General features: G+C 52.1%; 6 protein-coding genes across 6 annotated transcripts; 3 read left to right on the forward strand and 3 right to left on the reverse strand.

Moving 5' to 3' along the window:
- Positions 1-498: 498 nt before the first annotated feature.
- On the forward strand, positions 499-1,960 carry EsH8_IX_000906 (acyltransferase-domain-containing protein; the record flags this gene model as incomplete). Its single annotated transcript, XM_083267242.1, has 4 exons — positions 499-680; positions 758-1,001; positions 1,071-1,519; positions 1,600-1,960. The coding sequence occupies 4 exons, from the start codon at positions 499-501 to the stop codon at positions 1,958-1,960; spliced, it is 1,236 nt and encodes a 411-aa protein (XP_083130807.1).
- Positions 1,961-2,823: 863 nt separating this feature from the next.
- EsH8_IX_000907 (HET domain-containing protein) lies at positions 2,824-5,103 on the forward strand (the record flags this gene model as incomplete). The annotated part of the gene is made up of 2 exons (XM_083267243.1): positions 2,824-2,854; positions 3,281-5,103. The coding sequence occupies 2 exons, from the start codon at positions 2,824-2,826 to the stop codon at positions 5,101-5,103; spliced, it is 1,854 nt and encodes a 617-aa protein (XP_083130808.1).
- A 1,142-nt stretch (positions 5,104-6,245) lies between these two features.
- On the forward strand, positions 6,246-7,444 carry EsH8_IX_000908 (HET domain-containing protein; the record flags this gene model as incomplete). The annotated part of the gene is made up of 3 exons (XM_083267244.1): positions 6,246-6,270; positions 6,328-7,348; positions 7,393-7,444. The coding sequence occupies 3 exons, from the start codon at positions 6,246-6,248 to the stop codon at positions 7,442-7,444; spliced, it is 1,098 nt and encodes a 365-aa protein (XP_083130809.1).
- Positions 7,445-8,189: 745 nt separating this feature from the next.
- On the reverse strand, positions 8,190-10,109 carry EsH8_IX_000909 (flavin monooxygenase-like protein; the record flags this gene model as incomplete). Its single annotated transcript, XM_083267245.1, has 7 exons — positions 8,190-9,125; positions 9,180-9,306; positions 9,376-9,658; positions 9,711-9,741; positions 9,799-9,827; positions 9,886-10,014; positions 10,070-10,109. The coding sequence occupies 7 exons, from the start codon at positions 10,107-10,109 to the stop codon at positions 8,190-8,192; spliced, it is 1,575 nt and encodes a 524-aa protein (XP_083130810.1).
- A 919-nt stretch (positions 10,110-11,028) lies between these two features.
- On the reverse strand, positions 11,029-11,562 carry EsH8_IX_000910 (uncharacterized protein; the record flags this gene model as incomplete). Its single annotated transcript, XM_083267246.1, has 2 exons — positions 11,029-11,397; positions 11,482-11,562. The coding sequence occupies 2 exons, from the start codon at positions 11,560-11,562 to the stop codon at positions 11,029-11,031; spliced, it is 450 nt and encodes a 149-aa protein (XP_083130811.1).
- Positions 11,563-12,343: 781 nt separating this feature from the next.
- On the reverse strand, positions 12,344-13,567 carry EsH8_IX_000911 (uncharacterized protein; the record flags this gene model as incomplete). Its single annotated transcript, XM_083267247.1, has 2 exons — positions 12,344-13,394; positions 13,524-13,567. 2 exons carry the CDS (start codon positions 13,565-13,567, stop codon positions 12,344-12,346), a joined length of 1,095 nt encoding a protein of 364 aa, XP_083130812.1.
- Positions 13,568-13,982: the final 415 nt, after the last annotated feature.

Consider the following 13,982-nt stretch of genomic DNA (forward strand, 5'->3'; position numbering starts at 1 on the left):
CCGTTATCCCATCCACCCATCTCCGTTTCTTCCTCGAGATCAGGTATTACGCTTGCCTGGACACAAGCCATCCCGCGTCCGACTTGGTACTTGTGCCCCCCTAAGACGTTCCAGACCGCCATGATTTCGCATTCATAGCTCCAGTTCTCCCGAGGCTCCGATGCTCATCTGACCGACCAGCTATTTCTACACTACCTCGACTTCCTCCTCTCCCGACCCCGCCTCTGCGTGGTTCTGCGCAGCGATCCCGTTCCCCGTCTGGACCCCGCCTGCGTCAGGCATCACCCCAGTTGTCGACTGTCCAGCTGCTCGACTCACATGTCAGTCGCACGCGACATCAGGACAAACCTGTCAACTCGTAACCAAGCTGCTATCCGCTACGCCCATAACTACATCTCGACGCTCTGCGAGTACTCTCTCTCCTTCCGAACCTCCCCCTCCTAGGCTATACGAACGAACCTCGTCCACGAGAGTAACAGCTCCCCATACTCTGCCATCATGGCCACCGACGTGCATAAGAAACTCGCCGCCGACGAGGCCGTCCCGGGGCCGGCCCCGAGTGCAGGCCTTGTCAGGAAACCAAGCGACTCCCACCCGGCCGGCAGCGTGAAGTACAGTGTCTTGATGCAGGTGGTTCGAGGCGCATCCTTCACCCTCTACTTCCTCATTTGCTGTGTTGCGTACGTCTTCCTGGATTCTCTTCGTCTCGCCTCTCCTTGCGACGGACCTCTGCTAACCCCCGCCTTCCCGCCTACAGGATCAGCACTACCCAGACGCTCGGTATCCCGCTGTACTTTATCAACCGCGAGTTCTTCGACGCCTACATGGCGCTGACCAAACAGTCTTTCGGCCTGACCATCACGGCCATGACGCACATGTGGAGTAACACGACGATAAGGATAAGCGGCGATGCATCAATGGTCGGCCAGATTAAGAAGACCCCCGACGGCAGGGTCCAGTTCAATTTCCCGGAGCGCCTTGTGCTGATCGCGAACCACCAGGTACGGACGGTCCTACCCCGGGGCTACGCTATGCGGCATAGGGAGTGGTTATACTGACGATATGGGCAGATCTACACCGACTGGCTCTACCTGTGGTGGGTGGCCTACGCGAACTCGCCGAGCATGCACGGCCACGTCTATATCATCTTGAAAGAGTCACTCAAGTACATACCCTTCGTCGGCGTCGGCATGATGTTTTACGGCTTCATCTTCATGTCGCGTAAGATGTCGACTGACCAACCCCGCATGGCCCATCGTCTGAACAGGCTGAAGGCGGAGCATGTTGGTACCAACGGGAAGAAGTACCTCGACCCCATGTGGCTCCTGCTCTTCCCCGAGGGGACCAACCTGTCCGGTAACGGACGGAGAAAGTCGGCCGCTTGGGCAGAGAAGACCGGCATCAGAGACCCGGAGCACGTGCTGCTCCCGCGAAGCACAGGCACCTTCTTCTGCCTGAACGAGCTGAAGGGTTCTATGGAGTACATTTACGACTGCACAGTCGCATACGAGGGAATCCCGTGAGTTCTCCCGCCGTGCACACCCCCACCCCGGTCTTCGGATCGCGTTCGCGCTCCCAAGCTAACGAGCATCTCCACAGTCGCGGCAAGTACGGCGAGCAGTACTTCTCGCTCATCAGCACTTACTTCCAGGGCCGCCCGCCCAAGTCGGTCAACTTCCACTGGCGCCGCTTCCGCCTCGACGACATACCCCTCCACGACGCAAAGGAGTTTGAAGGATGGCTCCGCGAGCGATGGTACGAGAAGGACGCCATAATGGAGCAGTACGTCTCCACCAGCCGGTTCCCGGCGAGCGACGATCTCAAGGGCGGCTACATCGAGACGGAGGTCCGGCTGAAGAACTGGGTCGAGTTGGCGCAGATCTTTGTCGTCGTCGGCACCGCCGGCATCATCTGGCGCATGTTTCTCAACGCCGTGAACCGGTTTGCCTCGGTTTTCTAAAGCACATGGTCGTTCTTTTTCTTTTCTTCCTGCATGGTTGCACGAGTTTCGGCTATTCTCGCGTGGGAGCACGCAGCCGGGTAAATGGCGATTAGGTAAAGGTGCATGCCTCGGCACAGTGATTCCCCAAGAGGTTGTTGGTTAGCGAGCGATTTTGGTTTATACAGGACTTTGGTACTCGGCTTCGTTCGGGCGTTTCTGGCTCTCAGGTACTTGGGTTTTGTTTAGATCTGGATGACGCTCGAGGCGATATTCTAGGCTGGCTCGTATATCACTTAGAGTTCATTCTTCATCCTAGCACAGTCAGGCGTTTGTAATCCAGGCCCTTTCTACCATGCTCACTACGTAACTTGGCACTGAGACTGGACTACCTAGCTCCAGAGAAGAGCGAGGAGCCAGTCAACTGTCTTCATTATGCGCGCGTGGATCTTGGGCTTTTGAACGTTCCAACATCACCCAAATAGCCTTCCAGTTTTCAACCAACGTAGGTTTCAAAATAGTTCAATGACAACTAGAGATGCAGGCGTGTGGGGTCCATGGGCATTCGTCTCCAAAGAACAGCCACTGGAGAGGATTGAGAGAGATTATCTTACCATCGGCCCGAGAATGCCTCGACAAACCAACCAACAAAGACTTTGGAGCCAATCAGCAGACAGTTGCAGGTTTCAACATGCATGTTTGAGGAATCGTTAAGCGCTGAGTATTTTATGGTGCTGTTGATCGCCTCAATGCAATCCGTTTAGCCGCGCGGTTACACCAGCAGGGGACTTCACTTCCAGGCCTCACACTGCATTCGCGATGCCAGATTTGTGCAGACAGAAAACCAAGGCTGAAAGATCTGAAAAAGTCTTATTAGACCAAGCATGCCGCTCAGAACTGTTTCGGACTTCCTCTGTGAGTTAAAGAGTCGAATAATTAGCGTCAGTCACATACCCCTTATGCCCCGCGGTTCAGGTTACTGCGATCCAAATTTTCTTTTCCAGGTCGATTTCTTTCGCAATAAGCCAAAGCCCAAGTTATATCACCCCATATTGCCGTCATTATGGTTGGATTTTTGAAGCGGCTTGGGTTTTCGAGAAAGAGCACCGCAAACCGACAAACCGGCCCACCTGCGGCGGCCAGTTCCGCAACCAAGCCAGCATCTAGTCGACAGGTTGTCTCGGCGGCCACGCCAGCAGCCAATGTAGTTAACAGGAGCACTGGAAATTCTGTGGTGCATCGGACAAACAACTCGGTGAATGCTTCTCAAGCTCATCCAGGTATGAAATGAAAACGCAACTCCCCAAGGGTTTTGAACATGCTATCTGACACCCTGTAAAGTGTACCAGGCGACCCCTCTGCGCCAGAACGACTTTCGTATTCTTCACATTCAACCGGCTTCTTCACTCTCATCACCGATCGTTGCCACACTCTCTGTAGCATACTGCAACCCGGACCCAAACGTAGCCGCAGCTCGGTACGATGCTCTATCTTATAAGTGGGGAGACTCCAATGATCGGGTTAAGGTTCTCGTCAATGGCATGGAGATGAGCGTGTCAAGAAGCCTAGATATTGCCCTGAGATATCTCCGTCACAAGGATAAGGAGACTCCCATCTGGGCTGACGCCATCTGCATTAACCAGGAGGATTTCAAAGAGCGAAGTGTGCAGGTGTCGCTTATGGGAAAGATATATACGCAGGCTAAATGCGTCAGGATCTGGCTTGGGGAAGCCGGGCCTGATACAGCGGCAGCGATGAAGCTTGTGACCGACTGCCACGGTCCACAGCCATTTGATGTCATCGTCAAGCGAATAGCCGGCGACGAGCGCGGTTCGCTTGGAGTTGCCGAACTACTCGGACGACCGTACTGGGGCAGGATGTGGATGTTCCAAGAGATAGTTCTTTCGACCATATCACGGGTGCACTGCGGTGAGCTCAGTGCACCATTCGACGGTATCATGTACATGGATGTGGTGTCCTCCGACCAGAAGCTGTGGCCTGATCCCAAGACAAGTCCTCCATGGATTCTCCCATTGCGCAGAGCACTTTTGAACACTGCTCAGTTTACCATCACCCCAAGCGCACTTGAGAACTTGGTCAACATTCTTTTACTCACCAGACGCTTAGACGCAACTGACCCGCGAGACAAGCTCTTCGCGCTCATGGGAACGTGTGAGATGGCTCCTTACTTGGCTATCGACTACAACAAGCCAGTACGCGACCTCTATGTCGAGTTTACAAGGCATCATATAGCCAAGACGGGGAGTCTGGTGCTGTTATTGCTTGCTGGATGGGAGAACCCCAGCGATCAACATGATATCGGACTACCCTCGTGGACTCCTGATTTCCGGACTTCCAAGTCACCCAATATATACATTGGGTTTGGTATCGAGAACGCGAAGTTTTTCAATGCATCAGAGGGGAGGCATTTTACCACAACTTCAGCAAGTGGTCGGACGGCGAACTATGCTGATGGCACGCTTTTGACCGAAGGCTACATTTTGGACACGGTCCAAGCGACGGTACCTCTCGTCAAGAACGAGAGCAGCCCGAAGGAAATGTTCGAGGCATTGAAAATCGGGCGCATCGGTAGCAACCCATCAGGCAAGCCTCAGCTTCAGGCCTTTTACGAAACCCACGTTTTCGACATTGACGGGGTCAGGGGGGGAGAGACACCAAAAGGGATCGAAATCAAAAAAGAACGCCGGCGTAAACGAATGCTCGGCTTCATGAGTGACATGGAAACGCTTCAAGACAACGCGGCGCCAAGGAGGGGGGATGGTTCCGTCGATTTCACCGCCTTGCTCGGCCCTGACGGAGATCCTCAGGGGTCTCTTGTCGGCAACTACGAACATCTCAGAAAGTCAGATCCGCACACGCTCGAAGAGTACCGAAAGAAATTCTTGGAAGACTACAAGTACAACGCAGGGAAGGTTTCAAGCATGATCGCCACCAGACAAAACTATCTCGGTCGGTGTAACAACAGCGTACAACCAGGTGATTTGATTGCCGTGCTTTTTGGGTGCACGTTGCCCGTAGTGCTGCGGAAGCACCAGTCGGGTTTCAAGCTCATTGGGGGTTGCTATGTCAGCGGATTAATGCATGGGGAGTTGATGGCCAGACCTAGAAGTGATTTGAGGGTCCAGAGCATCCCGTTGGTCTAGTACATACTGGTATTATGTGTATATGTTCGATTAATGATGTGCGGATTACGAAACGATATAGTCTAGGGTTTTATCCCGTTTTTGTTTACCACCTTGAGATTCGCAATTGCATTATGTTTAACTTTCAATACTTCTCCATTCTTCATAACACGTCTTGTTTTGCTGAGAGTTAGCGGTAGAAACAAGAATTGTAAATATCACCCATTAGAAGATTGCAAGATAGATGATCCTTCAACCAGTGCTTCTAACCCTCCCAGCCCCATCAAAAATACTGGTTGATTTCACACCAGTTGCTTCTAGCATTGGAGCTCCTCAACTCCTATTAGAATTATTTCTATCTTTTCCCTCTCCAGGAATGAAGTAGGTTTTCGTCCATTTTGCAGATGGTTCCAGGAATGATGTTGAAGCATCTTGAACTTGGTACCTAACAATGTTCTAACCGCAGCGGTGGGTTTGCAACAATTTGGTAGAGTGTTGATGACAACTAGACTACTCATACGACCGTTAAAAACTTGTAGTGGTTCGCGAACCAGATATTGAGGCAGCCAAGCCAATTCTCACCTGATGATGTTTTGGGTAGTCACATCATCATGCATGCTATCCACTTGCGCTTCAGGCTGATTTGCGGATGGACGCTGCCTGCGCGCGCAGCCTATCGGTCATGTATCAAAATTCAGTTAGCGGGCCACAGGTTTCGTGCGGGACAGGGCGAATCAAAATTTCGATACTTAAGCCTTTCACTGCACCCTCCTCACGATTCCATGCTAACGTACCAACCCTCCCCCACTTGTGTCAAAGTTACGCCCCGAGAAATGTGTTTTCAGCTCACCGAAATTTACAGCGCATGCCACTGCCTGTATTATAAGCACTCTGTTGACCGCTGCGCGGCTCATGATAAGGAGGGTCATGTTATTCAAACGCGCACCATTCTAGTTGGCTACGCTTGCCGCGAACATTCCCAAGGTGATGAGTCGTCGCGGTTCATCGAAGAATACTGCCGGAGAGCGACAGAACTGGGCTAGATATTTGGTCAAGACATCGGGCCGAAGAACTTTGAAGATCATAAAGTTGGGACAGAACGAGTCAAGCCGAAGAGAGAGAAAACGAGCTTGCATTTCGCAGCACGCACTGCGCAGTCTGCAATGTTAGGTCGCGACGCTCACTCGGGTAAGATCAAGAGCCGTGTTTCCCCGCACCGCGAGGCACTAAATAACTGTGTCCTAGTTTACCAGCAACTTCCACTTCGATCAGATCAGTTTCGTCTCATGAAGCTGCAGCATGCTCCCTCAAGAACACACCCAATCGTTGCCAGCCTGTTTGTCGAGGAGTTTGGCGCACCATCTGCTAATTATGATGCTGTGTCCTACACATGGGGTGATGCCGCAGAGAGTGTCAACATCACTATCAACGGGTGTTCCCTGGGCGTGACCAGAAATTTGCAGGTGGCCTTGCAGCATCTTCGTCGTGAAGACAAGGAAGTGACATTATGGGTCGACAGCATCTGTATAAATCAAGCGGACATAGTCGAACGCAACGCTCAAGTTGCGCGAATGGATTCCATCTACAGCCAGGCGGAATGGGTAAGAATATGGCTGGGAGAGGCGTCGGAGAACTCCGAAAAAGCAATGCAACTCCTCAACGACTGCGCGGAAATCTCGGGATCCTACAATGTCATCCTCAGAATTATCGGCGACGAGACAGGCACACGGGCCTTGACAGAGCTCTTGCATCGACCTTACTGGACGCGAATGTGGGTTTTCCAGGAGATTGTTCTTTGTCACAGAGCGACTGTCCATTGCGGTGTTCTCACGGCGCACTGGTCGACTTTCCGGCGCCTGGACAAGATCTCGGGCACTCCTTCACAGTGGGTTGGGCTAGAAATCCGCAAGGGTTGGGTTTTGGAGTTCCGAAAGGCGTTCTTTCGCATCGCCCAGTTCTGCATCAGAAAGGAGGAGGCTCGGCACATGACCAATGTTTTGCAACCCACAAGACGTCTTCAGTCAGCAGACCCCCGCGATAAACTCTTTGCGCTCCTAGGGGTCTGCGATCAGAGTCCATTTTTAGCGCCCGATTACTCCAAGTCGACTCGGGATATCTACATGGAATTCACTAGGTCTTTCATTCGCCAAGACGGAGATCTGTCTATTTTGCTGACGGCTGGACCGTGGAACCCCGAGAACGGGGAGAATATCGATTTGCCTTCCTGGACTCCGGACTATCGAGGGATAAATGGCATCGACATACGGTACTTGGCGGCTAGTTACTTCAAATACTTTGACGCGTCAAAAGGGAGACCCCTCCCCCTCAAGTTGACGGAAGCCCTACCCGCGAATTCTGGTAGCAGAAACCTGGTCACTCAGGGAGTCATTTTGGACACAATAACAAAGTGCATTCCTTTAGGCAAGGGGGAAGCAGCACGTAGGCTGGTGATGGAAGGATTCAGACCCCAGCGGATGGGTCCTCACCCCACGGGCAGGCCTCAACTCGAGGTGCTTTTTCAGACCATGATATTTGAAAATGCGGCATTTCACAACGGTCAAACAGACGAGGAGCGTCGAGTCAAAGGAGACACCTTGTTGCGGCTTGTGCTCGGATTCATCCACGATTTCAGAAAGTTCCACCAACACAACTCTGACACGGTGTGTGAGCTTGATGCCACTACTCCAGAGAAAACATGCTTTTCATCAATCGCCAAAGGAGCTTTTGAAAAGTATACTCATCTCAAGACAACGGATCATGACAGCCTTACCTGGCTTAGGGAGGAATTCGTGCTGCGAGTGGAGGAAGCGACTGATGGAAACCTGACCAGCATATTTTCAACAACAAAAAGCTACCTCGGTAGAGGACTTACTACCGTTCAAGAAGGGGACCTTGTGGCTATTCTCTTCGGTTGCCGGCTTCCGGTAGTCCTCCGGAGATCCTGTACAGGGAGTTCCTATCATCTGATAAGTCCATGTTATGTTAGTGGTGTAATGTTTGGGGAATTGATGGAGAAGGTGAACTCGCATGATTCAGGGGGATTGAAAGTTGAAGAGGTGACTTTGATTTGAATCCTACGACTTATTGACATAAACAACTTCTCTCTCTTAATTTATCTTCAACTTTCCAGTGACAATCTTGTTTATCTTTTCAATCTCCTCTCTTGCTCCGTCCCATCTCTTCCTCTTTCCTTCGAAGTAGCGATAGATGTGAGGACTGTAAACACCACCCATCAGGAGATTGCAGAACGAACGATCCTGCAGCCAGTACTTCCATCCCTCCCAACCCCATCCCAAGTACTTATCTACTCCAGTGCCAGCCGTCCTATCGGCCCAAGCCGACCACTCGTGGGCATTCACTATTTGAGGATGGACAGTGTTTTGCCTCGCCAGGTCACAAATCCAGGCATGATGCTTGTCAACGGCCAGCTCCATCTCCTCCTTGGGAGGCAATTTTGAACTGCCTTTCCATATCTGCGCCACAGCCATAGAGGCTAGATCATATATCACGAAGGCACCGGTAGGGAATGCAACGCATCCCATAAAGGCCAAAGAGTCCGGGTATTCGAGAGATACGACATTTTGGTAAAGTCGAGGAAGCGGCTTGCCCCTGGAACCTTTTGCAGCTGCCCACTCTGGCGTTGTTTTGGTCGTGGGATCAGCCTTGGGGTCCAAGAGGCTGAAGCTGTGCTTGTACCCGGTACAGTAGACGATAGCATCGACCTCGAGAACCCTGCCATCAGTCAACTCAACCTTATTAGGCCCGATCACCTTGCTGATCCCCGAAACCGATTCGACCTTGCCACTCTCTAGGGCGGGAACAAGTTCGTCCGAAATAATTGGGACGCCCGTTTTGAGAGACGGCGCAGGCGCGAGCTTCCATTCAGGGCGCATATCGAAGGCGCCATCTTGCATACTCTTGGCAAACGCGTTGAAAAGTTTCTCTGATAGTTTGGGGAAGAGACGTTCGAGGACGACTTGGACCGCCATGAAGCGGAGGGTGATTCCATGGTCGATCGGCCGGTTGTTCTTGATCCGAGGAAGCTGGCCTGCGTGAGATTCTACCACCAGAGGCGGGGGTTAAAATGGTATACTTACGACCAAACTGCCTTCTCGATGAGACGCGTAGATTTTATTCGCATGACCTACAAGGGAAGTCGCCGTATCGGCCCCCGAGTTTCCTAAGCCGACTACCAGCACGTCCTTTCCATCGAAATTTTCTGGCCTAGATAGTCTCGTAAGTATAGGACTTTCAACAAGCATATTGATGCTTCGCTCTCCTGACGAGTCGCACCTCTTGAAACTCTTGGAATGGAGCTGCTCTCCTGTGAATAGTTCAATTCCCGTAATATTTGGATAGTTCGGCGTCTGGTTCAGTCCTGTAGCGATGATCACTCTGTCAAAGCTCTCGGTTGACGAGCCATCAATTTCAATCAGCCACTTATTAGCATCGTCGTCATGAGAAATACAGGTAATATTGGTGTTGAAACGCATAAATTGACGGATGTTGAACCGTTTCACGTATCCTTCCAGATAACTCTCCACCTCTTTGGCAGGAGGTTGTTTGTTCGGTGTCCCTGTTGACGATCAGTTAACTTCTTTCCATCATGCTACGCTTCGTTGCTTTACCATCCGGAAATGGGAAATCCGTGAAGCATCCCTGTTCAACCATCAGTAACCTTGATGCAAGGAAGTCCGGACTCGAAGAAGCTCTCACTCTTTCCTTTGAAATATTGACGATGGTCGCTGCCATGTGTTATCAGCATTTCTCTGCGTTTCACGAGACAAGCTATGGGGTGCTCACTCGGAAGCACAGAAGTTCTGTCCTCCGTAGTATATCGCCAGAGACCACCAATGTCGGAGCTGCGCTCGAAACCAGTCACATCAAACCCCTCTTCTACAAGGTTCTTGAGGGAGACGAGGCCAAGCGCACCTGGACCTCGTCAGCATGGCACTCGTATAAAGTTGACGGCCGGGCAAGTACTCACCCAACCCAATCACTGCGACTTTGTTACCGATGGCTGCCATCTTGTTTAGCTGCAGAGAGCTCCGAGGTTTGTTTCTCACGCGAACTTTTGATGGAGAGATCGGTTTCTTATGAGGTTCGAACACGCTTGATGGCTGCCGCTGCCTGGAATGTGGGCACTAGGCTAAAACACGCGGGACCCTTATGGCTGACGGCGTTGTCGAATTGCCGTTGTGCCGCTGTGGCGTCCGCTAGTTCCCAGAAAAGTGTGGTGAGGGGCTGAAAAAGGATATCGCTAGGTCAGTTCATACGCTTGGTAGTGTTTGATTGGGGCCTTGGATCCTTGTCGCTGTATGTTCGGATTGCGCAGCAAGGGGGGACGTGTCGGGTTGTCGGGATGGGATATGTTGATGTCTTCGTAAGTCCGCCAATTGTGCCAGCTGCTCCGAACGGGCGAATTATTGCCCGAGATGCACGCCCGAGATATATGCAAGCTTACTAGACTACCAAGCTGTCGCACAATTAGTCCATAAGGTCGTTGTGGCCTTTGCCGTCAGCTGAGACAGATGAGTGAAATGACGTGACTAGGGATAACCATACATGGGAGCATGCAAGCCATGTTGCGAAGTAGATACAGTTCTTCCGATAAACTACCGGTGCTGGGATAGCACGTGGCGATGACAGTCACCACATGTACTAGGAGCGGCACAAGGTTTGTGGGAACTTTTTTCCTCGATATAAATGACCAACGTCAAGTTCAATTGAAAGTGATACAGCACAACTACTAGCCTCCTCAAATCCATAACAAACAATTCCAAGAGCTGCATAACCAAAGCATACGATCGGCGAACAGGTACACCCATTCTGAGCATGAGACTAACACAACCAGGGTCCTGATCCCGTCAATCCTCGCATAAATGAGTTCGGGAGTAGTAGCCTGCGTTAAGTGGCTGGTTGAGTCGCCTCCAGCTTCAAGGAGGTTTAGGATGCACTAGGAAGGGGGACGGGGATATCTTCTGAGATCGGGGAGGGAAGGGCGACGGGAACATCTTCAGAGATCGGCGAAGGAAGGGCGACGGGAATATCTTCTGAGATCGGAGAAGGAAGGGCGACAGGAATATCTTCCGATATCGGTGAAGGAAGCGGCACAGGAGGTGCCTGGGTAGGAAGGGTAACGACCTGGTCAACCTCGACATGCTTGACCTCCCGGAACCTCTTCAGGGACTTGACAGTGTAAACATTGGTGTTGATGACAATGCCGTAGTACCAGGAAGAGGTCGTCCAGTCGTGAATAACGTTGACTTCACCCTTCGATCGGAGCTTTGCAAGGAAAGCTTCAACGTTGGTGTTCTAAAAAAAGAACATCAGGAACTAGCCCAAATAAGAAGAAGAAGAAAATATTCATTGGTGTAGGGGCTAATCGGGGAGGCTCACCGCTTTAAGCTCGACGATGTACTGGCCAGCCAGAGCGCTGGCAATGAGGGAGAAGACGGTGAATAGGCCGGCGAAGCGCATTTTGAGGTTTGGTATAAAAATACAGAGGATAAATGAGAATATCAGGTAGTTATTGTGATGATTTGAGGTGTAGTTGTAGGTTTGTCGTTGTTATAGTTGTTGGGTGAGGGATGTTGATGGCTTGAGAGTTATGTGCAAGGACGACGCATCGTGGTTCCCTTTTATACTTGATCATGCCTTCTCGTGATAGAGACTTGAGAGAGCACACCTTCCGTCATGCAGATTCGAATTGCACCTTCAAGGTGCTCACTGGAAGCCATCATCGCAGCAAGAAGGAATCTAGGGGCGCCATCGTCATCTGCCAAGAAGCTTCTTTGAGACAGTTGCCGGATAAAGACCAAGCTCAGCCAAATTCCGACCGCTTCCTTGAAATTAACTCACCTCCAAGCGGACGCAACTCCCTTTGGCCAGCAAGGGCAATCCGGGGTTCAATTTTCCTTCTTGGCTTCGCCCGTACGGGTAGATCAGCGGGGGTCGGGCCACCGTTGTAGGCATTCCAAAGCCTCGCCCTCCGGAGGCTCCAAGCCATAAGCGGCGACATCACATACCGGAAGTTGTCAAGTTGGGAAAACTTTTGGATTTTCTGCCGGAAGCAACCGCAAAAACAGGGCCGACTCTAGGCCCCTCCCCAAAAATAGAAATATTTACGTGACTAGTATTGCGTCAACGGGCTCTAATTCGCGCCCGCCGGCTCGGCCCACCGCGCCACGCCCGTCCGACTACATTGCTCACAACATTATCGACGGCCAACCTCGGTCTATATCGTCAAGACATTCTTGTCTCAAGATAGGCGAACCTCGCTTCCAGTCTTCGCGCTCTCCTTGACGGCATCGATGATGCGTAGAACATCCCGCGCCTCGCTTGCCGGCACAGGCACGTCCTCATCCCTTCCTGACTCAACGGCCTTGGCAAACTCCAAGAAGAGTTTGAGGTACGTCTGGGGCTCGATAGTCAGCTTCGTCCGCTCCTCGACCTTGCCGTCCTCCTTGATCAACATCAGTCTCCCGCCGTTGATCGGGTCCTCGACGCCAAAGCCAGGCTCGTCGGGCTTCCTACCCGCCTTGAGTTGGTCCTCTTGCGGGTCGAGCAACGTCTTGTGGAATGACGCCTTGGTGCCGCGCACCCAGAACCGCGGCTGGTTCGCCTCAACGCTCATGATGCCGATGCGAACGCTGACAATAAGGCCGTCCTTGTAGGCCAGCTGGGCGTGCACGCTGTCGGGGTCCTCCGTGTCGAACTTGCCGTCACGCTGGCTGATGAGCTTGCCGTAGACGGTCTCCGGGAGACCAAAGAGGTGATAGATCTGGTCGATAAGGTGGGAGCCGAGATCGTAGAGCGCACCACCGCCATCGGCCATGCCCAACTCGCCCTTCCAAGATGTGGGGCGCTCTGGACGGTAGCGGTCGAAGTGTGTGTCAAACTCGTAGACGCGGCCGAAGACGCCGTCCTTGATCATCTTTTTCACGGTGAGGAAGTCGCTGTCCCAGCGGCGGTTCTGGTAGACGCAGATCAGGACCTTGTTCTCCTTTGCGATCTTGATGAGCTCCTCGGCCTCGGCGACGGTGGGCACGAATGGCTTCTCAACCAGGACGTGCTTTCCAGCCTGCAGTGCCTGCTTGGAAAAGCTGAAGTGGGTGTTTGGCGGGGTGAGGATGTTGATGATGTCGACCTCCGGGTCCTGGAGCAGGGGCTCCAGGGAGGTGTGGTGCTTCAGGTCCGGGTAATCATTTGGTGCGGAAGATGAGGCTGTGGGATTTCGCTGAACGATGCTGTGTAGTTTGAATTGAGGCGTAAGGTTGATGAAAGGAATATGGAAGACCTTGGCAGAGAGGCTATGATGGTACGTCAGCACGTGGGTTTCCCCGGAGAGTCGTGCCATGGGTGATGCTATTCCGGAAGCATTGTATGGGGTTGCGTGACAAGGATGTCTGATGATGACTTGCGGGGGTGCTTCCACTTACCCATATCCAATGATTCCAACGTTGAAGGTTTTTGAAGCAGCCATGGTGTCTATATTAATTGAGAGTGTGATTGCTTCCTACGAATTAACATCTCTGAGTAGATGGCAGTTACCTCACAGCTTTATAGCCATCTTCGAGTCGTGTTCTTTGGCATTGAGAGCAGTCAAGTGAGGGGCAGCGTGCATGTCATGGAGCTTTGTGGGGTGACGGGCCTGGATTACCCTATTGCGTCACTAGGGACAAACTCGGCGTTTTTCTCAATGGACGGCGGAGAAAATTGCCCCATTTTCTGGAGGTCGGTCGGGTCACAGATGCGGACGCTAACGGCGACTTTGACACACTCGGGATTAAGCGTGAAGGACTGCTAAAGTTACCCAAATAGGTCACCTCCGGAATGATCGGCGAAACGGCTTCTTCACCGAATTTTGGAGTCACGCTTCTGGTTTTCTGTCTTCCGCC

This window comes from Colletotrichum jinshuiense, chromosome 9, assembly GCF_051148585.1.
Source record: "Colletotrichum jinshuiense chromosome 9, complete sequence".
In the NCBI taxonomy this organism is placed as follows: Eukaryota; Fungi; Ascomycota; class Sordariomycetes; order Glomerellales; family Glomerellaceae; genus Colletotrichum; species Colletotrichum jinshuiense.